Consider the following 25,388-nt stretch of genomic DNA (forward strand, 5'->3'; position numbering starts at 1 on the left):
ACCAGAAACAGGGAAAATCATGAAGGAAGACGGGGGGACAAAAACAACGAAACCAATACCAGACAGCAGTATTCGCGCATAACAGTCAAAGAGCAAACTGCAAATGTAGTGACCGCAACAATCCAGACCTCAATTCGCATTGCCATATATATCAAGCACCCTCATTATCCTTATTTCAAATAAAATTGACAATTAACTCATGCTGTCATCTAATCAAAGGATTGGTGGCAACCTCACCCTCGTTCTAAACCAAAAATAAAGAATGGATGCTGTAATTGAGAGAAAAATATCAACCTTAAACACCATGGTTCGGTGAGTGGTATTAAAGTAGAAGGATGTCAACCTAGGTGCTAGATTTGGATGGAGCACATCAACAAATAATTGTCCTGAAAATTTTCGAGAAAAGATTCAGACAAGTATTAAAACATGCATGATACTGCAAATCCATTCAAAATAGCATTTAAAAATCCAAACCAAAACTTGGAAAGGAATCCAAAACAAACATAGCTATCCTCAAGGAAATACGACAAACATTTTTTAACTACAGACTATACCAAAGAAAAACATTGTCTTGTAATACCCTCAATGGAATCCCAAGCAACACCGGAATCATTCTTCATGAACCTCAGTGATGAGAACCTTGCTAGTAGGCTTTGCCAAAAGATCAGTGTACTCTTGGAATGGTGATCTTACGAAGCGGGTCTCCTTCCAAAAGTCAGGTGTGAGGAAACCATAAGTCTTCAGCAAGCAGTCAAAAGTTGCCTGCAGGTGAATAAAGGTTAGATATCCATACAAATATACACCCTTAATCCTATAGATACTAACACCCAACCACTGTAGCAAGAGAAAAAACAACCAATCAAGTAGCGAAGCATGAAAGAGAATTACATAAAAATAAGTACCTAACAAGCTCGATGCAAATATTTAGGAGCACCAAAGTTCCAACATCAAACAGAAGTCAAAAAAACAAGTAGGCAAATAGTAGACATTCCAACTCACAAAACCTAATTGACAGCATATTAAAGGACCCCCAAGGATCAACAAGAGACCTGCAATAACAGTACCAAATTGCAATACATTATAGCCGCTCAAAGTAAAGAAGCAAAACCCAAAAAAATGGGATTACATTCTCCTTCAATGCAGCTACCTTATCCATCTCCCCAATCTAGATGAACCACCTTACTATCAGGCGAGGAAAAAAAAAACCACTTCACAATGATAACCCCGAACAAGATAACAGGGAACGGGCAGGAAAGAGGTATAAAAAGTGCAGATTATGTTTACTTTAGCTTCCAACAAATGTAAATCATTCAATAATAAATTTAACACAAGCAAGCCCATGACAACAGAAAAAAATGGATCAACAGTGAAGACAACTTCTTGATAAAAAGAATGCCTTGGTTTTCTCAACATACAAATCCATTTCTACTCTTGAAAATAAAGACCAAAAAAGTAAGCAGAATTCCTCAGATCAAAACATTTCCATAGCAACAATTAACATAACTTTTAAATTTAAAAACTAACAGCCACTCACTCACTCACCCACACTGACATGATTGAAAATCCTGTAGATTGAGCAACTTAATCATCATTAAGACAATTCTCTTCCACCGTGATTAAGACATCAAACCAATATAAAAAAAGCAATCACACATCCATAATTAACATTGACAACATACACATCTCTTAATCACAGCAATAAATCACTTCAAATTTACCCAATGAAACTAACATGACCAACCCTATTTCGAAACAACAAAATAAAACACACGTCAGAGTTCTAAATAAAAAAACAAACCTTGACGAAGTTCCCAAGTGTTTTGGTAGATCCTCTGGATGATGTGAAAACATCATCAATCCCGGCAAACTGAAGCACCTTCTTTGGAACCCTAGCAGCAACGATACCAGCTCCACGAGGGGCAGGAACCATTCTCACCGTTACACTTCCACACTTCCCTGTAACCTTACAAGGCACAGTATGTGGCTTTCCGATCTTGTTTCCCCAGTACCCTCTTCTCACGGGAATAATCGACAGTTTAGCCAAAATAATAGCCCCGCGAATGGCAGTAGCCACCTCTTTGGCACACTTCACACCCAAACCAACATGTCCATTACAATCGCCAACAACAACAAAGGCCTTGAACCGGGTTCGCTGACCGGCTCTGGTTTGTTTCTGAACTGGGGTGATTTTCATCACCTCATCTTTCAATGCAGGGCCAATGAGAGAGTCAATGATTTGATACTCCTTGATGGGTAGGGAGTGGAGGTAGATTTGTTCGACGGAGGATATTTTTCCGTCTTTCACAAGGCGGCCTAGTTTGGTGACGGGAACCCATTTTTCTTCTTCCTCTTTGCGTCCACCACGGCGGCGGCCTCGGCCACCACGGTCTCCACGTCCGCCACGGCCACCGAAACCACGGCCGAAGGAACCACGTTCTGCGGGGGGGCGCTCTGCCATGGTTGCTGGTTCTGTTAAACGATAGAAATTAGGGTTTCGAGAGAGAGGCAGATGCGGAAGGAGTGTTGAGAAGAAGGGTTTTATAAGAGAAGTGGAGAGCTAGGGTTAGTGAGGGAGAGGTTAATGTTTGAGGTAGTTACTAAACTTTTCCGTTTTAATTATTTTGGTACCTCAAATGTAATCTTGTTTAATTGAGTTCTCGAACTACACGTGGAATTGGAAATTTTATTTTTATACTGATATTTGTTTGGTATTATAGAGTTGCTCTAAAATTCAAAACATTTTGCAAAATCGGATCCTCCATTGTTCGTTCCAAATCATGAAGATCGATTTTTCAGTAAAAATCATCATTTCAAACGAGCCCTTCTATTCGTGATAAAAATAACGATCATTTAATTATATTAAATTCAAGAAAAATAAAATTGTAAAATCCAAGGAAAATTCGAATACCTTATAAAACTGATTATAATTATATTATTGCTGATTTATTAAAATAGGTTCCTTTGTGTCCTTATATATATATATATATATATATATATATACTTTTCAAATATTTCCTTACTTATCTTTTTATTTGAAAAAAAAAATTACATCTCTTATAACAAGATTCTTGTTCCATATTACTTCTTTTCTTTTACACGGTAATTTGTTATAAATATTTATCAATGAAATTAATTCTTTTTTTCATGCACTTGAAAACTTTTTATTGATTTCTATTCAGTTAAAAGTAGTTATATAATAATAATAATAATAAATGTAACTATTCATAAATATGCAAGAATTTATTGAGTCCATTGAACAAAATTAAAAAATAATCTGGCTTTGTAGCCCTATGCATTTATTTAGATTCAACAAAGATTTAAATTTTCTCACATGACTTTAATTAAAAAAAAGAGCTTTGGAGAGAAGAAGTAGAGTCAAAATAAAGTTTTAATTTAATTTAATTACGATAAATTATAGTATGGAACTAGTTAAATGACCCGCGCGATGCTGCGGGTCAATTATTTTTTATATTTAAAAAAAAAAACTAAGATCTAAAAGTGTTAAGTTTTTCTATAAAATTATACTCAAGAGTTTTAGGTTAATTGCAACACCTAACCCAATAGTAACATCTATGATATTAATAATAACATTAAATTTGCATGATCCAAATTTAAGTGGGTTTGACTGCAATACCAGACCCAATATCATTGGACATGGGTCTGATTGCAAGGTCGTATGATAAAAGTGTGATAATTAAATAGATTAATTAAAAATAAAAAAAAACTAAGAAAAAAAACCAATAGAAAAAAAAAACTAATGAAGAAAAAAGAAAAAAAATATATAAATTAACTTGGTTAAACCGTCAAACCTTAGATTCACGTCGTAAAAATTTGATAACTAAACAGGAAAAAAAAATTAAGGGGTTAACCCATAATTAACCGGGCTAACTCGTCAAACCAGGTTAACCCGTCAAACCCGGAATCCGTGTCATGAAAGTTTGATAACTAAATAGTAAAAAGTTTAACATTAACAATTTAAATTAAACAAAAAAAAATTAATTAAAACAAAAAGCATCAGCCTTTTCATTGTGGACTGCACTATGCGGTTCATAGTCAAAGACATAAAAAAAAAAACCAAAGGCATTAGCCGAGAACTACATAGAAATTTTTTTGATATAAATTAAATAAAATTAATTAAAAAGAAAAAAAAACCTCTACGAAGCAAAAAAAAAAATTAATAGAAAGAAATTTAACATTAACAAACTAAGCTAAACGAAAAAAAATAATTAAAAAGAAAAAAAAACAAAAAAAATTATTCAGGTTAACTCGTCAAACCAGGTTAACCTATTAAACCCAGGATCGTTGTCATGAATGTCTAATAACTAAATAAAAAAAGTGAACGTTAACAAATTAAACTAAACGAAAAAAATAATTAAATAGAAAAAATCTGGGTTAACTCGTCAAATCATGTTAACCCGTTTGTGTCACGAAAGTCTGATAACTAAATAAAAAAAATTAACATTAAAAAACTAAATTAACTAAAAAAATTATGAAAATAAAAAAACAAAAAAAATTGACGGGTCAACCTAGAATTAACTGGGTTCACCCATAAAACCAGGTTAACCTGTAAAACTCAGAATATGTGTCATGAACGTCAGATAACTAAATAGAAATAAATTTAATATTAACAAACTAAACTAAACAAACTAAACTAAATAGAAATAAAAAAAAAAAGCAAAAAAAAATCTTAATTAACCTGTCAAACCAGATTAACCCGTTAAATTCGAAAAACATTTAATGAAAGTTTAATAACTAAATAAAAAAAATTAAACATTAATAAAGTAAATTAAAAAAAAAAATTTGTTAAAAGATAAAAAAAAAAGCAAAAAAAAATAATCCCGAAATGCATAAAAAAACAATTAAAAAATAACACAACTTAAAAAAAAAAAAAAAAAAAAAAAAAAAAAAAGTAAGGCATAGGGATCACTGTTTTACTGTGGACTGCACTGTGCAGTCCACAGTAAAACACTGATCCCTTTTAGTATATGTTACAATTGTTTACAAATATTCTCTTACCACTGGGGTCCTTTAAAGTCCCCGAGCTACAAACTGCCGCTGGCATGGATCAATAGTTTGAGACCATTGAGCTTGACAATGATCCAAACATGGTCTTGGGCAAAATTCATCAGATTCTGGCCCCCCTCATAGCTACGTTTGGGCTTATCTAGAGAGAGATGTGATTTTGTTGGGCCTCTAGTAAGTACAATAAGGCCCAATATATTATTTAAACTCAATAGATCCGGGACCTGGTTGGAAGCACAATTACTCTTCTTTTATTTCTTTGTGTGTGTGTGTGTGTGTGTGTGTGTATATTGTTTTATTTACAATGACTTTTGTTTTCCTAAAGTATTCAATGTGGAATTAAAATTCATTTAGTAATGTAAGCATATAACCCAAGCAGGGGAAATGGGTTAAATGATAGGCTTTCCAACGTTATGAAGAAAAAATATATATATTTTTAGTTAATACAAATCAAAATCCTTCAAATGATTAATCTGGATGTTTTTTTTTTTTTTTTCTCTTATAAAAAAATTCTGGAACTCAGGACTTTTTAAGATGATGGGGGCGGGTCACTAAAAATGGCTAGACTCATCTTCATTTTTTTAATCTAAAATAATAATAATAATAATAACTCTTCAACAATTTCTGTTAGTATTATAAGTGTCTGAGAGTTTAATAATTGTTTTAGAGCATATTTTAAAAATGTTTTTTTTTATTTTAAAAAATAAAAATAATATTTTTTAGTGCCTTTTCTATGATGTAAAAAGTAACAAAAAATAAAAAAATATTTTAATATATTTTTAAATAAAAAATACTTTTAAATTGTATCATGAACTATAATACCAAACACACATATTGACTAAAAAAAAATCCTATATATTTTATATTATAATAAATTTTATTTTTTATCAAATCATAAAAAAAAAACCATTTAATTAGTCAAAAAAGTTTTTAATTTTTTTACTAAATCCTATATATAATTGCCTTTCAAACTTTAATTTTATAAAATCTAAAATAAATTGATTTTCATTCATGAAGACCTATTTTATTTATTTATTTTACAAGTAGAAATCAATTTCACAATAATTTTAACAAAATAAATTTTATTTTTAAATTACAGTTAAAAATATTTTTCTTATATATATATAACAGTATTTTTTTAAAAAAATTTATTTAATGTTAAAATGAAATTACTAAAAATTCCATCCTTCACCGAATCAATTTCTTCTATAATTAAAATAAAAACTAGGTTTTGAGTCCAAACATAAATAAAATGGTAAGAAAAAGTCAACACCATGAATGACAAGAGTTTCAAGGATTCAGAGTTAGAACACCATCACTGGCACTCAAGGACTCCCCAATTCTACTAACAGGCTACGATCCTCCATGAACAACATGGAGAGGATCCTCCATGAACAACAATGAAGTAGCAGGCTGTTCCTGGACCTGTTTACAGGAGAACTGCATCTCACCTTAAGAACGATAGAAATTATTGAAGACGGCGAGCCTGTGGGCAGAATTGAACATGCAAGCGAGTTCCTTTTAAGACAGATCTATAAATGGTTCTGGGGAAAATGAATTATGAGCACGCTATCAGCTCTATTCTGTTCTTGTCACTCTCTGCATATTACACATGGCGGGTATGAAGGCGGTCAGGGCTGGTTCCCTGAGCCTGAAGGGTCACTATACGACGACTTCACCATCTCAGGTGAACGGATTCTACCCATCAACATCTACTTTACTAGTTGACAAATTAGCCAACAGGGCACGGAGTGAATTTGACCTAAACTTCTCACACTTCCATGACATGGTAATAGCAAGTGACTAAGGACAAACCGGGAAGGTTTCAAGAAGTAAGAAAAAGAAAGGGGCTCGTCTTGATGGCCAACATCAACATGTGATATCACAAAGGACAAATTGGGAAGAGAAATCAAAAGATTTTGGATAGAAAATTCAATATTCAATCTGACACAGAGCTGGAAGCACTTCTTCAACTTGTTTTCAATTCAAAGATTCAAGTAAGGCTGCAGGGCCTTTTGGCCTTTCATCCATGTTTTACACCTCAAAAATCACACCAGCTTGAATAGTAAAGCCAAAGAAATCATCATTATATAAGAGAAAAACAATCGCCATAAAGAGGAACCAAGCTACCAAAAGTAGAAGTACAAAATGTTTCAATCCAGGAATCCTATTTCAGTTACTACCATTGCCGCATTTCTTACATCAAAGCATCATTTTTGTTGGTTTTAATCCTCACACAGCCTCTCAAGCTTCTCGTCTTCTTGTTTTCCTTGCCATTGAGGCATTTCCCTCTGTTGCAACCTCACTCACTGATACTAGTCTATTGCCTCGTCTTCCCATTTTCTTGATACTTCAGCTATACATACATATATATATATATATATATATATATTCTTCTACATTTCCCTATATGCCACTGTAACCCTCGTCTCCTTACCCCTCTTATGCTATATATATTCTGTTTATCCTCCCTATAACGTTCCCATTCTTTTTCACCGCAGTCAGCTACCTTTTTTTTTGGCTCTGGCTTTAGACGCGCATCTATTCTTTACCTAGTCCTTCCGCTTGCTCTCATCTTGGCTGTGACTCTCTCTCTCTCTCTCTCTCATATTACACCAACTGTTCATATTCATATTTCCTTTCATGGGGACCTTAGAGGCAAGATTAAACGATCAGTTGGCACCAGTAGTCCAGCCACCAGCAGTGGCGAAACCAAGCGGCAATACAAATCATTCGATCGAAACCCTTGTTGTTGTCTTAGCTGTGATCACTATAGCAGCTGTTATTGCAGGGATTATTGCAAGGTTATGCGGTGGGCGACACTTTGGCGGCAATGGAGAGCATGACATAGAAGGTTGGGTAGAGAGCAGATGTAGGAATTGTATTGATGGTGGAGTCCCCGCCGCGCCACCCCCGCCAGCAGAGGCAAAGCCAGCAGCGGCAGCAGCAGAGGCAAAGCCAGCAGCGGCAGAAGAAGAGGCAAAGAAGTGAATATGGTCATAGAAGTGCAGAACTAAGGCATCATAGCAGAAAATATCTTGGAATATTATCACACATTGACATTGTTTTAGCTTAGTGGCGAGTGATTACGCTTTTGCTGCTTCAGTGTGCTAAGTATCATTTAACAGAACAATTAAAAGGGTTTATGAGTAATGATTTCAGCAGAAACCTAATAGAGTGTATGCTTGTTTATCTTCAATTAGACCGATCAGTTTGCAGTTTTCTCAGTTTCCTTTTCTCTTTCAATGAGACCATCTCTATCTCTCTAGTTCGATTAAAAGTTAGGTCATCCATGCCGGAACAAGGGGATTCATTCGCACTTCATCGCGTAACGCACGCACCGGATTTTCCACTAACTTTCTGCAATAAATAAAGGGAAGCAACATCATAGCAATCAGAAGCAATGCAAACAATTTCACTGTTAAAGCAGAAAGAAACCTTTTCACAATCTGACCGTTGCTCTTTTAAAAGCTAAACCTCTTGCAAGCTATATTATATGCTTGCATTATAAAGCTTTTAGTCTGTGACCGTTGCTAGTTCTTCTAAAGAAATATTTATAAACAAAAGTAAAGCCATCAATTATGAGCCACTTTGAGCTTCTAATGAAACCATGACCTTTCTTCAACAGAACTTAAAATCAGGAACTCAATGCCGGAGTTCCAACCCCACTATTCTATTGCTTCAAGAGTCATTACCATTTCAAATTATAATTTGAAAATTATATCATCCTACATTCTTATATTTATATATGTGATATGTGTAATGTGATGTTGGCCTTCCTTACATTCTTATATTTATATAAGAAAGAAATTAAGTCTTCAAGTCCTAAAATTACAGTTCTAAATTTTAACACCGTTCTGAAAATTAATATGAAAAATTGTTTAAATAGGAGCTAAATAGACCTAGCTAATTAAAATCAAATCAATTAAAAATTCTGAAACTTAACAAGTAAATGGATGGAAAAATAACTAGGAAAAATAAAGAAATTCCAAAAAAACAACTTTCAGGTCAATTTAGATATGATGTTGAACTTAATTAGTGTTGATTGGCCGACCTCGTAGAAAATCAAGTTTTTAGAACACGCTTGTAAAATTTAGATTTGAATTTGTTGATTTAGTCCATGGACAATCTGCTAAGCTTTTCATGTTACGCTTACTGCATCACCCAGTCACTCCTCACATATAATGAACCAATTTCATTGAGAAATGGGAATTTTGCTATCTTGTGCTAGTGATCATTAACACCCTCCATAGCCTCCCCGAGCTACTTCGGGAGGTAATCTAACCCCCTTATCGGACGATAAAATAATGGTATTTGTGATATAAAAGTTCGAAATAGTTAGATGTTAAGAAAAATAGGAAACAAGAAATCCAATAACATGTTCAAGCAATCCATAATTAAGCCGACCTCTTTGGGATTGGGGCCACTAACTTATGAGGTGAATCAACTCAGGAGACTAATAAACTTGTCAAAAAATGTAAAGAATAACATAGAAATGAACCTATAATTATTTTCTGGTCAGACTATTTAGACCAGAACAGAACGCTACACCAAGCAGAAGGCAAACACCTTTCAAGATTTTCAGATTGAGGATATCTTGATAAATCTAAAAAAAACTTATCCCCTCTGGTTATGATTTTGTTCTATATTCAATCTACATGTTCCTCTAGCAGTTGATGCCGCACTGCTCAACGTCCGGTCCAGTCACCCTTGTTGTAAAAGGATCCACGCGTACCCATAGCAGGGAGAAAATAGAGGCAAGGAGAACTGACCATACAACAATGATAGTAGGTGTTCGGTTCTGGCGTCCCATCAGACCCTTGAGGAAAGGGTAAAGATGAATAATCACCCAGAAAGCAAAGAAAAGCTTGCCAAAGAGGGGACCCCAAGATTGATAACCACTGTTTATGGCGTAGGAGACTCCAGCAACCACTCCAACTAGATTGATTAAGAGGAGAGTAGTTGGTGGGATAAGTAAAGTGGTCCACTTGAACATATAAAGCTCGGTAAAATCACCATCTTCATCGGATGCTTTTGAAGTGACTGTAAAATTTGTATCTATTCCAGCAAGGACTTTCAGCAGGCCTTGGAAGACAGCAAATAGATGAGCTGACACACCTCCAATAACCCAGAACTGTTCATTTCTCCACCATTCATCAATCCCAACACCACTCCATCTCATTTCCAAAATACCAGTTGCAAAGATTGATAGAAAGAGGGATATGAACCAGATACTGGCGATGTTACTAATCTGCAATACAACAAAACACAAATCAGGCATGTAAACTCCCCGGGATATTACTTTTCAAGAGAAAACACAAAAGAACTGTCTTTTTTTTCTGCAGACAAGTTCTCGCAGTTCAATTCGAGTTAGAAAAGAAGAAAACTACATTCTCATTCCGCAGTTAGCAACAAAAATATTACTCTCAGGCCAGGATCTTGTTGTTCCATAATGTCAAAAGTTTCATACTTAACCAAAAGCAGAGACGGCGAATGCAACTATTTTCACCTGTGGAATAATGAACTTTCCAGTAAGAAGGCACACGGCTGGCAATGTACAATAGGCAAGAAGAGGAATAGCGGTGATTGGATAAATGGTTGTATTGATATATGCTAATCTCTCGAGCCATTTTAGCCTCCCACTATAGCCATACCATATAGGGCAGTGACGACTGAGAAGAATTTCAACTGAACCTAAAGCCCACCGAAGCACTTGATTTAGACGATCAGAAAGATTAATAGGAGCAGATCCTTTAAATGCAGGACGCTTTGGCATGCAATAGATTGATCTCCAACCACGAGCATGCATCTTGAATCCTGTAAGGATATCTTCTGTAACTGAACCATAAATCCATCCTATCTGCAAAAAGAAGAACCAAATGTTTATAAGGAACACAAAATTAATGTGTCGACATAAGCTACAGGTAGGGATGCATATAAAGCTCCTTCTCTTCCATTTTTTTTGGGGTTGAAGAAAAGAGAGTCAGTGGTTTGCAGTATATTCGTCCATATTTACAGCATAAAAAGAAATTGGTATCAGCACGAGGGATGAAAAAGGGTTAACTCACTTCACTTCCCCAGTCTGTCTTGTCTTCATATCCACAGCTGATGACATGAATAGCTTCTTTTAGAAGAGACTCTGGGGTGGCAGATCCAGGAACACCGCCGTTCTCCATAAGGGTGGAAGCAACAAACACGGTCGATTGACCAAATCTTTTCTCAAGTGTCATTTGAGACATGAGCAATGACTTTTCGTCATCGAATCCAGTACCTATTGAAGAAAGTTACAGAACATCAGCATTGCAAGCACAGAGAAGAGGTAACTAAAAGCTATCACACAACAAACTACCATCTATTTAGCACAACTGAACACTTATTGGAAGTAACTTCTTTTACCCTATCCTGAAGACAAGTTTCAGCAAGATTACAGTCATTTAGGAAATGAAAAGAAGTAAAATAATTTCAACCTAAATTATATTAAGTTTGAATCATTAAGGATAGAGGAGACAGCCATATGTTTTTTGACGTGTCACCAACTTATGTAAGTATATATTCATGTCTGAAGAATGAACATGTGACGGATCTGGTGCAAGTTGTATCCAAGGAAAAAGAAAAATCCATGCTTACCTTCAACCCCTTCTTCTATATCTTCTAAATTGAATACGGGCAAAGTAGGGTCAACATGCTTGCTCGATTTTTTCTTACTTTCCTTTCTACCTGATCCTGAACTCTTCTTCCGGGATCCACCAAAGCATGAAGACATAAATCCTGGTTTCTTATGCTTAGGCTTGAGAGGAGGCTCATAGCCATACAAGGCTGTTCTATTGAAAACACACCCTGTACCCACGTATACAGGGCCTTGGATTCCATCCAATCCTCTTAAATTTATCTACCATCGCATAAGCATCAACACAATATCAAGAAGACAAAACATATATGAATTTCATTTTCTGTAACATGTAAAATGAATAATTCTGCATGCCACATACATCATGAAACAATAAAAGAGGACAAATTTGTGCCAAAGGTTGCAGTAAGTACTTACATCAAAGAAAACAGTGTTACGGTTGGCATATCGATCATTTCTATCAATCCCATCAAATCTCTGGGGAAACTGGACATAACACACTGTTCTTCCAAGATTAGGATCCATTAGAAAACACATAGCTTCTCTCAACGCCCTGCTGTTGTTTATGTAATGATCACAATCAAGATTTAACAAGAAGGGCCCATTGGTGAGAACTGCTGAAACACGAACCTGTATGAGATGCATGTTAGTTGGTACTAAAACCTTAGTAGATTCCGATATTGATAATACTGAGAACTTACAAGTGCATTCATAGCACCAGCTTTCTTATGATGCTGAAAACCAGGACGCTTCTCACGAGACACATACACCAGTCGTGGAAGTTCATTACCATCAGTGTCAAGGCCTCCACTATGGCCCAAGAAAACCTGCAAATTATAATGTAAATAGGATTAGACACCATAAAATGTGTTGATGCCAACAAGAAAGTATGATCCAAGAGAAGTATCAATAAAAAACAAAGGCTGCTTAAAACAGTCACTCCTGTGTTGTGACCCCCGGATCACAATCAGCAAGTGGAATAGAAAGGTCATATGCAGAATTATAAACAGAACTATCCAATTGCCATTTACAGGAGTGCAGTACACGAGAACATCCCGACATTGCGGATTTTGTGCGGGTAGTAGTTATCCTAAGAAGGCATTTCTTACTGAGGAACATCCTAACTTAGTTTGAAAATGGACACACCTGGATCATTCCTGGATGATCTCTGGTATTATTTCCAGGCCAAGGCGTACCGTCTTGCATGACCCATCCTTCATCAGGAACCTTTTGTGCCTTTGAAACAAGCCCATTGACACGAACTTTAAACTCTTCATATTCTCTCTGCAAGAAAGTTATTAGGAGGTAAGACAAGTAATATACATGCTAAGTTTATGAGTAACAAAATCATTCAATAGAACCTCAATTTCCTACTTTCATAGCTCTGCGTTCTTTAACAAATGCTGGATGAACCTTGTCTTTTAAGTAGTCAATCTTTTGAGCAAAGTACCATTCTGGAGCTCGCGGTTCAATATCATATTTCTTGCAGAAAGGAACCCATTTTCTAGCAAATTCTGACGTTTCAGATATGGCTTCAAATGTCAACATAGCAGCTCCATCATCTGAAACATAGCAAGAGACTTTGTCGACTGGGTAATCTACTGCAAGAATAGATAGCACAGTATTGGCTGTGACCAGTGGAGGTTCCTTTAAAGGGTCGACTGTACTGACAAAAATGTCAACAGCAGCCAATTGAGACGGCTCTCCTTCTTTCTCATATCTGTGAGGTATTGACAACTTTAGAAGTTACATCTTCGTAAGGATATTAGCAAAATTTAACAACATTAATGTAGATTGTAGGAAAAAAGAAAAACTACCTGAGAGATAGCCTGTCAAGATACGTCTCACGATTCACTGGAAGCCATTTAGGGAACTGATCCAATATCCATGATATTGCAAACCATATCTCACAGATAACAGATATTAACCACAAAGCATAAGCATCCCTCACTGGATTTGTTAGACGGTAGTGTAAGAAAATGCAAAGGACAACAAGCCGCAAAACTATGACCATCCTGTAAGGGTTAATCCTAGAGGAAGGAATTGAAACCTTCCTTGAGAGGGGCTGGCGGGCTTCATCGTTTCTGCATTACAACCATGGGATAAATACAAGAAAACAACGACGAAAAAAATAAAATACAAATATTAACTGAATTAAAATCATGGATTTGCGAAGGTAAAAGGGAGAAAGCCATAGGGGAAAAACCGGTGGAGGAGAGGGAGGAAAAGCCACAGTTTCATATAGGTAATATGTGAAGGCTGTTAAGCAGATGATAAACGGACAATCTGCTTAAAAGAACCAGTTTCAAACTCTGCTTCAGGCACTTACAGTAAAGAATCATCCATGAGCACATCAGTGCTGGCATCAAAATCTCCACCACCCCTGCCTTCAGATGGTGCATTACTAACACTCATTGGAGCAGTACTCTTCTCAGGCTTCATCTTCCAACCATCAATCCTCTCTCTCCAGGCTACATTGCCAAACCCCAGTGATCCAGAATCCCTTGTTGGATCCCTCATAGTAGCTGCAGAAAGTCCAATACTGACATTAAAATCTGAACTCAACGATATTTATTTTAGCAGATATACATCCATACCTCTGATGCCACTCTCAGGAGAAGCCAATGAATAACGTTCAGGAGATGCAGCTGAAAGATCCCCAGAAACCTGAGATATAAATGTTTTCAGCAACCATTGTCGATGTTAAAGAGAGAAGAGAAACTAGAAGCAACGAATTGCTCCATCACCTACCGAGCGTCTACCAGCTAGGTAAGGAATATGGTTAAGAGAAACATCTCTGTCATAGTTTGTAGTTGCAAGATGCTCTTTCCGACCAGAACTCGAATCCCAAGACATCATACGCTCTATCTTTTGTTTCTCATCTTGAACACCTGATGTATGATGATTTGACTTGTTTTCCACATCATCAGAATTAGCATCTTCCACTTCTTCACCTTGAATTGGAGGGCTTCCTGATGAGAAACCAAAATGTGTCACTGACACACTATCTACGCATGCATAAATTGTAAAAGCAGCAACAAATGGTGTTGGATTAACCTTTATGCCTCTTGTATTTGGTCTTGCATTGAGGACAAGACTGGTTACCATCCTTCCTCTCATACTCATAACATGGACGGCAAACTGGAAATGAACATACATGGCAAGCAACAAAGGGCTCTCCATCTACGGTCTTGCCAATATCATCACTGCAGATCTGGCACACCTGGATTTTTTTTGGCTGAACAACAAGCAAAACACCCAAAGCCAAAGTAAATTCATAGATAAGAAGACCCAGGAACATATTTCATAATCACCATCGCAAATCTCTAAGATAGCACAATTTCCGAGCAGTTCAAATGTATTAGATTCAAAGGAGAGAGATTATCTTCCTTGATTCTAAACGCAGCAAACAAACAGATTCTCCGACGAACAAAAGCGAGAAACAAAGAACTACTGACAATCAAGCATACAGATTTGAATTATCACACCAGCAAAAGTTCAGCTGTTGGCATCTAGAATACAGCATCATGATCTACACTTAACCAAAACTATCTCATAAACAAGGCAGACATTAAATCCCCTTCGGATCTGAAAACGCTAAGCAGAAGGAATATAAAATGCAATGAAATGGTTTCATCAACAATCATATATTAAAGTAAACAAGAACAGGAACAAAATCCCATTTCCACTTTTCCTGTCATTTTCTTTCAAGGATCCAAACATGATGGAATAGAGAACAAAGCTTCCAACCCAATAATAAAAAAAAAACAATTCACCAGAAAGCATGCAGCAATGCATTTGTACAAATTCCACACCCTTCGTATCACAATCCAATCAATTGAGCGTCTCCTCTCTATCTATCAATCCCAATAATAACAAGCAAAGTTATCAAAATGTGACTAACCCCAGTAGCATCTCCTTCTAAATCCATTACTGCCCCTTCAAGCAATCAAGCAAAATGCTCAATCCCCAGTTCACAAAATCTTTAAAGCAGCTATTTTTAAAGGCAACCCTCCATTGATGAACCAATGGAGTTCCGATGATGCCACACAAAAATAAAGCCTACTAGACTATAAAAGCTTTAAGTCCCTCACCGACACTGACCGACAGATCCACAGTGCCTGTTTCCATTATTTCACTCCATTCCCATTCCCATTCCCTTTTATTTTTTTTTTCATTTTATAAAATATTCAGAGACGATTAAATAGAAAAAAGGCTGCCAAAAAAAGGAAAATGTGTATCTGAATTTTATGTCAAGGTATAAGTGGAACTTGAAGTGCAAGTTTGGAGATACTTATGTTACAGTTCTTTTCTTCGATCAGATCTTGCCATGTAAGCATGAAGTGTTGATGGTTTTGACGTGGCAAAATATGATTGGATGTTTTAATCATCCGGTTCCTGCGAGCGGTCCTTTTTCTCTTCTGTGCAGTGAGACAAGATCCAAACAAATGGAAGTAACTCTTCTGAATGGACTACGCTCGAGAGTATACAAATTAATGTACTCGCGTTTAGGAGCTGCTTTTTGTGTGGATTTACTCATATGCCCCGAGTTTTGGAATGAGATATGGAGAGTATTGGCTCTACATAAACGCTTGGAGTGTGTAAGAATGGTGCGGTTTGACAAAAGAATAATGAGCTGGCAGTAACTGTTACATCAATTGGATTTTTTTACTGCGAGGACTTGACCGAAGTAGTGACGTTTACTAAGGGATTAAATGGTCAATTTAATGGCCCTGAATTTATTTTTCTTTTTTGAGACTGGCCTTTTTTAAACCTTTTTTGTTTTTGCCCCTCAAGTGGCCAGCCTCGCTGTTCGAAAATAATAATAATGATAACCGATTAGGGCCAATAATTGATATGAGATGATCCAATTAATAAAGTTAGTCTTGACCATATATTTCACTAATCACTTTACTAAAATGTTAAGCTATCAAAAAAAAAATTATTTTGAAGAGAGATAAATATATAATGAAAAAAAAATCATGGATTCAGAAATGATAAGAATATTTTTATTTCATATAAAAAATATTTTTTTATTTTCAACTTTAAATTTTTTTGAATGAGACCTATTCATTAAATAAATGAGATAGGAAAGGAATTTTTGTGTTTGGGTAGCATGTATATAACATTTTTTTTTTAGCAAGAGAAAATTTTTGAAAAGTTTAATCAAAAATTAAGTTTTTGTTTATGGATTATAATTTATATATACCTTTATTTCTTCAAAAAAATTTGTTGTAAATTATTTTTAGCAAACATGTTTATAAATTAAAGTTATTTTAACTTATTTTTATCGTAATTACTTATGAAAAACAAAATTTGAATTATGATTTAAAGTAAAAAATCATAATTCAAAAATCATATCAAATGGACTATAAAAAAATACTATGAAAAACATGTGAACTAATAAACTTTTATTTACAGAATTAAAAAACATATAAGAAATATTGATGATTTTTTATTTTAATTTTTGAATTGAGTTGAAATTTTACGAGCATATTTTATAAGCTCTATTTAGTTTGTTATAATCAATTAAGGTTGTTTTTTATATCCAAATTACTTGTGAAAGTTGTTGTTTTGAAATTTTCTTTATTTTACTGGTTGTTTTAGGATTTCTTTCTCAATTACATTTAATTTTGTTTAATTTAAAGTTTTATTAGTTAGATCATTTTAACTTACCATTTAAACATTTTTGTATGCTATTGGGATAAGAATTATTGACATTCAAAATTTATCAAATCAGAATGCTCTTTGCAATTCAGTTGTAATTTTAGGGTTTATATAACTTTGAATTTTTTCTAATCATGTCATAAATCCATTTACATTAATGACATTGAACTTTTATTGGTAATGTATACAACCATTGACTAATGATTGACTATGTATAATTAATAAATAATCCATGCGGTCCTACTGAAACCTGAGAAAATTAAAACAAAACAAAATGTTAATGTCAGGTTACCACTTGAAAAACTCAGTTCTCTAATCACAGAACAAAGATGATGCTCTGGGAAACTTTTGCTTACCTTGTTCTAAGTTTTTTTTGGTCCATCAAGGACATTTTGGAGAAACAACTCCCGATTCAGCTAATTTGACATTGTTGCACGAAGCTATGGCTGTTCCCGGTCCTTCTCTTTCAAGATCAACATCGTGCATCAGAATCCCTTCGCATGGATAAGTCTTGCTGCAGTCAAATTTGATAGCCACCTTAGAAGCACTAGTCCCCTTTATGTTCTTGTACACCACATTTTTCACTTGGACTGCTGACCTCTGCATGCCATAATCAAGAAAACGTTTTAACAACTAGATTAAGGGGGATGGGCACTGCTTTCAAATGCTAATTGTTGTTAATTAAGGTCCTGTGGGATAAAGTTCTTCACCTGTTCTTCGCATGGTTCATCTTGGTCACAATAGTTTTGATCTATTATAATGGGGTTGGTGACATTGTTCATTTCAATATTCAGAAACTTGATGTTGCGTGCACTTCCAGACCCTCCCTGCATATTAATTAAGATCACAATTGAGCTTAAATCTTGATTAACTGATATATAATGCGCATCAATATTGTTGATGAAATGAAGGATAGTAAACATTACCTGCCATGTTTTGATCCTAACACCATTTGTGGTACCAGAAAACTTGGCACCATTGACAGTAACTCCTGAAACGTAGTCTTCTGAATTACGAACTCCCAAGCTTCCAATACTGTGCACAGAAAGGAAATTGAAAGAGCAATATTAGTTAATGCTTAAAGAAACTCATAGTAGCTATGGAAACAAGCAATTCATATGAGAGAAGAAGTGTCAGTTCAAAGAAGGTTAGAGTTTGATGTTTGCTATTTCAGACCTGATTCCATGACCTGGTCCACAGGTTATGTCCGAGGCTTGAACATTTTGGGATCCACTTACAATGGAGATACAATCATCACCTTCATTAACCATAAGTGAATATTTGCACATGACAGTCATAATAAAAATTGTATGAATCTGAAGAGGTGGGCAATAAATACGTGGATATATATATACCTGTTCCTATGACTGAATCAGTAATCTGGATGTTTTGGGTGCCTGCGACATGGATTCCATCAGTGTTAGGGCTTCCCTCCGGTGAGGTTACTGTGAGGTTGGAGACCTGAACACCATTGCTTTTCTCGAAAGAAACATGCATTTGTTGTGCATTTTGGATCTTGAGGTTCTTCACAACCAAATTCTGGCATTCATAGAAGGTTATTGCCTGCAAAGCATACATGGTTTCCCCAAATGATGACTTTTGTAGCTTCGCAAGATGAGAACCAGAGAAAAAATTGCAAAACTTTTCAGACTAAGAGAATAAATACCGTAGGCGCATCTTCGCAAGGCTGCAAAAATCATGGAAGAAAGCAAAATGATCAGCTTCTCTTGTTCAGCAGAAAAATGAGAAGATGAAAGTCAACTACTCCTAAGATTAACAGTAAAAATACAGAGTTTATATACATGACTTACAAGATTTTTATCAACTTTGCATGAGTTTTGCCACCATATCTTCCCGTTTCCATCAATGGTTCCACCACCTTCAACTTGCAGATTCTGAACGCTATCAAAGACAAGCCAATGTCTGCCATCTTCTTTGTAGTCCGATAGATCATCAGATGCTTCAATGACTCCATTTACCTGAGATCATATATTTTTCTCAAAAATGGCCATTTATTTATGTCGTGCAAATAGCATGATCTATCTCTCCAAAAATATTTACGGGTTTAAATCTATATACGTAGTTAAACTCACCTGTAATGTGATATTAGATTTGCAAGGACCCTGGAATGTAATTGGCTTAAGACGATATGTATAGCGGGGCACAACAACAATAGCTCCTTCAGAGGAAGAACAAGCTTCCTTCCAAGCCTTTTCTATTGCCTGAGAGAATTAAGTTCACAGAAAGCGTTAACTATTACTTGCGAGAAATATATATAGTAGAAGGCATGCAATATTTCTACAAAGCAAGAGAGGAATTAAGCATTCTCAAAAAAGAAAAAAAAAAAAAAAAACAATCAAGGGCCCTGAAAAAGAAACGGCAAGAGACTGGGATTGCTAAGAAATTACAAGAGTGTCCTGTTCTTGTCACTAAATTAAAGATTTAAAAATCAAATAATTGATGACTGCTAAAAATATTTATCTACAAATTAAGATGCTGATCATTGGATTAGAATATATGGCATGAATTCCCCAAGTTTTTGCACACTGAAGGCATAATCAGTTCAAATCATAATTAATGTAATTAACAATAGATGGTCGGATATATATGGAACACAAGTACAATATATGATATAGCCTGTTTTGATTATTCACCTGTCATAACTGAGCTATGTAAATAGGATATTTATGCATGGATAAGATAAAAGCTAAGCTTAAAAAGAGGTCAAGGTTAGGCAGAATGATTAAACTGATAAAAAAATCTATATTATTTTATATCAAAATAAATTCTATACTAATATTGCTATTTTAATTCATAGGTAATAGAATTTTTAAATTAATATTTTTATATATTTAATTCTATTCCACAGAATTCTGTGTTACTTGTTATTATTTTACTTTTGGTACTGTTTATATCCGTGTAAAATTGTATTATATGCTTTATTATAGAATATAGAATATGAGTATATAAAAGCATGCTATACTAATGTTAATGCATTATTATTAATCGTGTTTTGTGGACATGAAAGGTTCGATGATATATACTGCCTGTCAGAAAGAAAATATGTACCTCTGTGTCATCTCCTCCAACACCTTTTGCTCCATAATCCTTTACATTAACTGTTCTTACTGGAGTTGATTTGCCACCCACTTTGCTAAACGCTTGCAAACTAATTAAAACATCACTTCTCAGCTTGACTAAGCTCTTAAACTCACCATCCTCACTAATCGTGCTATAGTGCGAAGGGTAAGCTCGAGAATCATAGCCTGATGCTTCTTCTTCAAGATAATTATTAAGTGGGTCCTCCTGCAAACAATTATAGGATGCAATAATGGAGACGAAGATCATGAAGAACGAGAACACAATTAGCGCTCCTCGTAAGGCCATAATTAATTATATGTATATTTCTTCTTTTTTTAAGAAAGAGGATCGATAATCTGAAAAGTACAAAAGAATATTGCTATGGATGGTTATAGGTATGGAAGGTAATGATGTTTCTCGTGAATTTATAGAGAAAAGAAAAGAGAGAGAAACGATGCGTAGGTGTTCTTGTTCAATATTGCTTTTGAGGTATGGCTTGAGATACGAGAGACTGGGACGAAAGGATCTCCTAGCTAGCATAATCTCCATGCATTCATGATCTGTGTACGTATGCCTGATCCATATCTCAGAATTAATAGCAAATTATTTCCTGATTAAATCAAAGTATTCTTTTTAATGCTGCACTGATTAATCACAAATTAAATCAGTATTTGTTGACTTTAATGCACAACTTTACTAATTATATAGCCATCATTTTCTTTAATGTCATCTAATACGAGCTTGTCATTTGCAAAAGAAAATTAATCAACGCTGGTAATCATGAAAAACAGTATTTCCATCATGGAGGGCTAAAACAAGTGGCTCAGATTGCGGCAGCAACGGATTTCTTGATGGTTTTCAAGAAAAATTAAGCAAATAAAATACTTACAAGTGATCTCTCCTATATATATATATATATATATATATATATATATATATATATATATATATCTTTGATAGTCTCTAATTTATATATTTTCTAATTTCTCTTTTGCATCTATATTGGACAAGAACAACGTCCAAGAGTCTTCTCCCCCCTTTTTTAGAAGAAAACTTGAAAATTAAATGCGATAAATTTAGCGCCTTGCGTACTCAGGATTCTACACGAGGGTTTGTAAGAGTAGAAACTTCATATATAGGATTCTCACTTTTCAACACGATCATTGTCGATATTGAGGCTGCTTACAAGGTCACGAAACGTTGGAGGCACGTAAATATTATTCATTGTTTTATCGATGTGCCACACACTAATGTTTCTCATATTACTCTTATAATGAATATATTATGAGATGAATTAATGACATCACATGGTTCATTTTATGTGTGGTGAGTTTATGAGAATAGGGTTATTATAAAGAGGTGGGGAGATTGAGGATTCTGAGCAATCGTACATGTTTATATATTTCGTAATATGGGGCTCTAGCTAGGGTTTGGATAATAGGTTTTTGTGTTTTTACAGGATGAATATCTGTCGAATGTTGATATGCTCGCCGTCAGACCTTGAAAAGTGTGTAAAATTGGCTAACTTGATGCTGCCATCACTAAGTTTTTCCGTAATCTACTTGTCTAGAGTAGAAATGGGGATGGGGAATGGCTTTGCTGATCAACTTTCTAGGGTTTAGTCACTGTGGCCTGATGTACGTAGGGCAAGACCTGGTGCCCATGATGAATTCTGCGCTCGAGCAACCATCGATCTTTCTCATTACCAAGAATGATCAATCAACTTAAGGGGATGATTTCCCTAATAAAGAGTTTATTGGGTTAACAAAACTTAGCATCCAATCTACGATTGTCATCTGTATTCATCGGTTGGCTCCCGAGTCCTTTCGTGTGGGGAATTCAATTCAAAAACAAAAGGTTAATTACTTGCTGATCAGAGATTTGGGTCGGTATGGAGCAAAGATTGATTTAGATATTTCTTAACAGGTACTTGATGAACAAGGTAAGGCATATATATAGTATTCTTGTACAATGTACTGAAAAAGATTAGTTTCTGTTGTTGTTGTTGTTGTTTACCAGGATCGACTGGGTTTTGTCGGGCCAATTTCCTGACCAGTTTTTCATCAACCCAGTCCGGTTCCAATCCCAGATCCCAGGTCGACCTATCGGGTCAGACCGAGTTTTAAAACTATGATTTTAGATCAAAAATTGATTTTTAGGTACAAAAAAAATCTTGTTTTTCCAGTCACCTAAATGGGTTGGATTTCAAGCTTAGCAGACGACGCACCATTTTTTTTTTTTTAATTGTTGGGGCAAAAAACACATCGTCCATCCCATTAAACTTTTAAAAATTAAAAGGCATGCGCATAAGCTGTAGCTTCACAGGCCAGGTGTTGGGCCTAGCATACCAAAACCAACAACATCTGGCTTAATTCTTTTTTTTTTCTAAAATATATATATTTTTTAATTGATGCCTTATTTTATATGAATTTTTGAAAATATTTTTTTAATAAATGATTTAATTAATACTCATTCTCTATGACTGTTTTTCTTTTATTTAGCTTTTTTTTAGATTGCGATTATTTTTCTAATGATGACAAGTATGTTTAATTTTTAAAGAGGTTGATATGATTTATTTGTGAGTTTTTTTATATAAAAAAATTATATAGATTGATTTTTTTTTAAAAAAAAAAAGTTAATTTTCGTATACCAGGTTTAATATGTGCAACTTTGCATAATACTTATTTTTCAATTGTTTTCAACATTGTTTTTTAGTTTTTTGCCTCATTTTTTTTATTATATTATTAAATTAAATAAAATTTAACTCGGTTATCAAATTTATCTTCTTTAAAAACATAATGGTCTCCTGAACTTTTTTCTTTCTAGTTAAAAAAAAAATAGAGCTTAGAAGTTTTATGAATAATGTATAAATAAGATCATTGAGACGTTTTATAAATATTGTACATATATATTTTTTATAATATTATAAAGAGTTCATCTTTTACATTGAATTCTTATTGTTTTTTTCTCTTTATTTGTTTTGATATCTTATTTTATAATTATGTTATTAAATTAACTGAATTTATTAATCTCATCCAAATCAATTATCAAAATATTAGATTTTTTCTTTGAAAAATATTTATATCATTTTAATAATGTTTTTACCATAAAAAAAATTGGTAAGCTTGCAGCATGGCATAAGCCACCTCATAAATGATAAAAATAATATTTTTTTTTATTTTTTTAATTCTCTTTTACAATTTTGTTTTTGGAATAAATACAGGTGGGACTTTTTTTTTTTTTTTCCCATGTGGCAATTAGAGACCGTCACATTTCAATTGATCCTAATAACATTATCATTTCAAAATCAATTGTCAAAAGAACTCGAAAAGAAAAATGCATAAATTAAAGATTGGACACTCAAACATATAGAAATAAAAGATTAGACACTCAAGCAAGATAAAAATCAAAGATTGGACACTCAAATTGTAATTTTCTCATTTTGTTAATTTGTATAGAAATATATTACTAGAAGGGTAGATTTGAGAAATACATAAAATATAATTACAAATTATAGTACTTGTACATTTTTACAAAATAGTTTCTTATCTTTTGCTAACTATTATTATATTGTTATTTTTAAAGAAATTAATCTTCTTGCAATTTAAAGTGTTAGAAAAAAAAATATAGAAAGAAAATGATGTTGCGAACAGTGAAAATGAAAAAGGCTAGATTTTTACAAACTCTAAAATTAGTAGAGAGAATTTTAATTTAATAAACTCTGAAACCCAAGTTAAATTAACATAACTAGTAAAATCTAAATTAAATAAATATACTAGACCTGATTAGAAAGAAACCCAAAAATAACAAAGAAAATAATTAAAAGTCAAAATCAACAAGAGTTAGGGTATTAAAGTGTATAGTTTTAAATATGAAGGATCAAGTTATAACCATGTTCAAAACTGGGGGACTAAAGAATAATTTACTCAAAATTTTATCATCATATATGATAGGCCCGGGCCTCATAAAATAAAGCTAGATTCATGAAAATCTTCAAAGGCCTATTCGGCCCAGCACGACGAAAGTGGAAAGGCTTGATCAACGGGTCAGTTAAAACATACTAATTTTAAAAAATCAGTTATATTTCCCGGGTCCAAGCTCAACGGCACAAAAAACATCAACCGAAAAACCCTGTCTGAAGCCCTAACAAGAAGTAGAGCTGGAAGAAGAAGGATACAAAACGATTCGTTTCAAATGTCCCAACATGCGTATTCTCCAACAAATCCATTCCGCAGTCCTCACGCTGTTCCTCCCCATCCCCAGCATCTCTTCTTGCTTTCCAAAACCCTTTCCTTTTCAGCTCTTTCTCCTATTGGAAGCATCGATTATGTGCGCAAAGTTTTAGCTCAAATCGCAAACCCAAATGTATTTTCTTATAATTTAATTATAAGGGGCTGCTTGTTGAGTTAAAACCCGTCAAAGGAACCCTTTAATTAGTTCAAGAAGATGGTCAAAAGAGGGTATCCAAGTGCTAATTCGTAGCTTTTGCACTTAAAGTGTGCTCCATTTTAATGGAATTTGAAGAAGTTTAACAGGTGAATGTCAAATCTTAAAATTCTTGCTGCATCCTCTGCATTTGGTGACCATGCAAGTCTGAAGCTTTGACATGTATCATAGGAAGGCTGTACTCTGGAAGGACAAGAACAGAGATATATACAATCGAGGAAACCAGAGCTTTTATCCAACAATTCTTTTTACTATTTTTTGTTTGGTACTCCTGATATTTGAAATTCCTTTGGAATATGGAAAATCAGGCAACCGCTGTCTGTTCTGGGTGTGAATCACATCAATTACTGTGTCCATATATTTGAGCACTAAAGAATCCAAGTATGGCCCAGAAAACAACCACTGTTATAGTTAGGTGTTCTTTATCATTTTTGTTAGTTCATTTTAATTATATTCAGCACATTGCAAATCTGTAAACATGAATCTGTTCAAGCTTGGAGTTATCTTTCGCTGCTAATCGGCCTTTATCTCCTCTATGAAGCAT

The 25,388-nt window shown here is 34.4% G+C and overlaps 4 protein-coding genes across 4 annotated transcripts; 1 reads left to right on the forward strand and 3 right to left on the reverse strand.

Annotated features, from left to right (window-relative positions):
- Positions 1-417: 417 nt before the first annotated feature.
- LOC118053196 (small ribosomal subunit protein uS5x) lies at positions 418-2,529 on the reverse strand. Its single transcript, XM_035064372.2, has 2 exons — positions 1,799-2,529; positions 418-762 (listed from the first exon to the last, which is right to left on the reverse strand). The coding sequence occupies exons 1-2, from the start codon at positions 2,456-2,458 to the stop codon at positions 610-612; spliced, it is 813 nt and encodes a 270-aa protein (XP_034920263.1). The 5' UTR covers positions 2,459-2,529; the 3' UTR covers positions 418-609.
- A 3,951-nt stretch (positions 2,530-6,480) lies between these two features.
- Positions 6,481-8,244, forward strand: LOC118053197 (uncharacterized). Its single transcript, XM_035064373.2, has one exon. It carries the CDS (start codon positions 7,666-7,668, stop codon positions 8,011-8,013), a length of 348 nt encoding a protein of 115 aa, XP_034920264.1. The 5' UTR covers positions 6,481-7,665; the 3' UTR covers positions 8,014-8,244.
- Positions 8,245-9,335: 1,091 nt separating this feature from the next.
- On the reverse strand, positions 9,336-15,865 carry LOC118053198 (cellulose synthase A catalytic subunit 3 [UDP-forming]). The gene is made up of 14 exons (XM_035064374.2): positions 15,555-15,865; positions 14,708-14,888; positions 14,402-14,622; positions 14,248-14,317; positions 13,980-14,175; positions 13,468-13,734; positions 13,025-13,370; positions 12,797-12,934; positions 12,352-12,477; positions 12,068-12,280; positions 11,650-11,911; positions 11,091-11,293; positions 10,532-10,882; positions 9,336-10,273 (listed from the first exon to the last, which is right to left on the reverse strand). The coding sequence occupies exons 1-14, from the start codon at positions 15,579-15,581 to the stop codon at positions 9,689-9,691; spliced, it is 3,186 nt and encodes a 1,061-aa protein (XP_034920265.1). The 5' UTR covers positions 15,582-15,865; the 3' UTR covers positions 9,336-9,688.
- Positions 15,866-17,377: 1,512 nt separating this feature from the next.
- On the reverse strand, positions 17,378-20,774 carry LOC118053147 (polygalacturonase). The gene is made up of 10 exons (XM_073409696.1): positions 20,387-20,774; positions 19,411-19,539; positions 19,129-19,296; positions 18,984-19,004; positions 18,673-18,880; positions 18,494-18,575; positions 18,244-18,352; positions 18,028-18,144; positions 17,674-17,917; positions 17,378-17,567 (listed from the first exon to the last, which is right to left on the reverse strand). The coding sequence occupies exons 1-9, from the start codon at positions 20,702-20,704 to the stop codon at positions 17,699-17,701; spliced, it is 1,371 nt and encodes a 456-aa protein (XP_073265797.1). The 5' UTR covers positions 20,705-20,774; the 3' UTR covers positions 17,378-17,567; positions 17,674-17,698.
- Between the last annotated feature and the right edge of the window lie 4,614 nt (positions 20,775-25,388).

The sequence above is a fragment of the Populus alba genome, chromosome 6 (assembly GCF_005239225.2).
Source record: "Populus alba chromosome 6, ASM523922v2, whole genome shotgun sequence".
Lineage (NCBI taxonomy): Eukaryota > Viridiplantae > Streptophyta > Magnoliopsida > Malpighiales > Salicaceae > Populus > Populus alba.

Excerpts from the sequence above, each read along its gene's own strand:
- LOC118053197 (XM_035064373.2), top strand. The coding sequence starts at position 7,666 with ATGGGGACCTTAGAGGCAAGATTAAACGATCAGTTGGCACCAGTAGTC.
- LOC118053196 (XM_035064372.2), bottom strand. The coding sequence starts at position 2,458 with ATGGCAGAGCGCCCCCCCGCAGAACGTGGTTCCTTCGGCCGTGGTTTC. Across the intron at positions 763-1,798 it reads CACTTGGGAACTTCGTCAAG|GCAACTTTTGACTGCTTGCT; the intron begins GTTTGTTTTTTT and ends ATTCACCTGCAG.
- LOC118053147 (XM_073409696.1), bottom strand. The coding sequence starts at position 20,704 with ATGGCCTTACGAGGAGCGCTAATTGTGTTCTCGTTCTTCATGATCTTC. Across the intron at positions 19,297-19,410 it reads AATCTAATATCACATTACAG|GTAAATGGAGTCATTGAAGC; the intron begins GTGAGTTTAACT and ends ATATGATCTCAG. Across the intron at positions 18,145-18,243 it reads TTAGGATCAAAACATGGCAG|GGAGGGTCTGGAAGTGCACG; the intron begins GTAATGTTTACT and ends ATTAATATGCAG.
- LOC118053198 (XM_035064374.2), bottom strand. The coding sequence starts at position 15,581 with ATGGATTTAGAAGGAGATGCTACTGGG. Across the intron at positions 13,735-13,979 it reads CTCATGGATGATTCTTTACT|AAACGATGAAGCCCGCCAGC; the intron begins GTAAGTGCCTGA and ends GTTGTAATGCAG. Across the intron at positions 10,274-10,531 it reads GAAAGTTCATTATTCCACAG|ATTAGTAACATCGCCAGTAT; the intron begins GTGAAAATAGTT and ends GTTGTATTGCAG.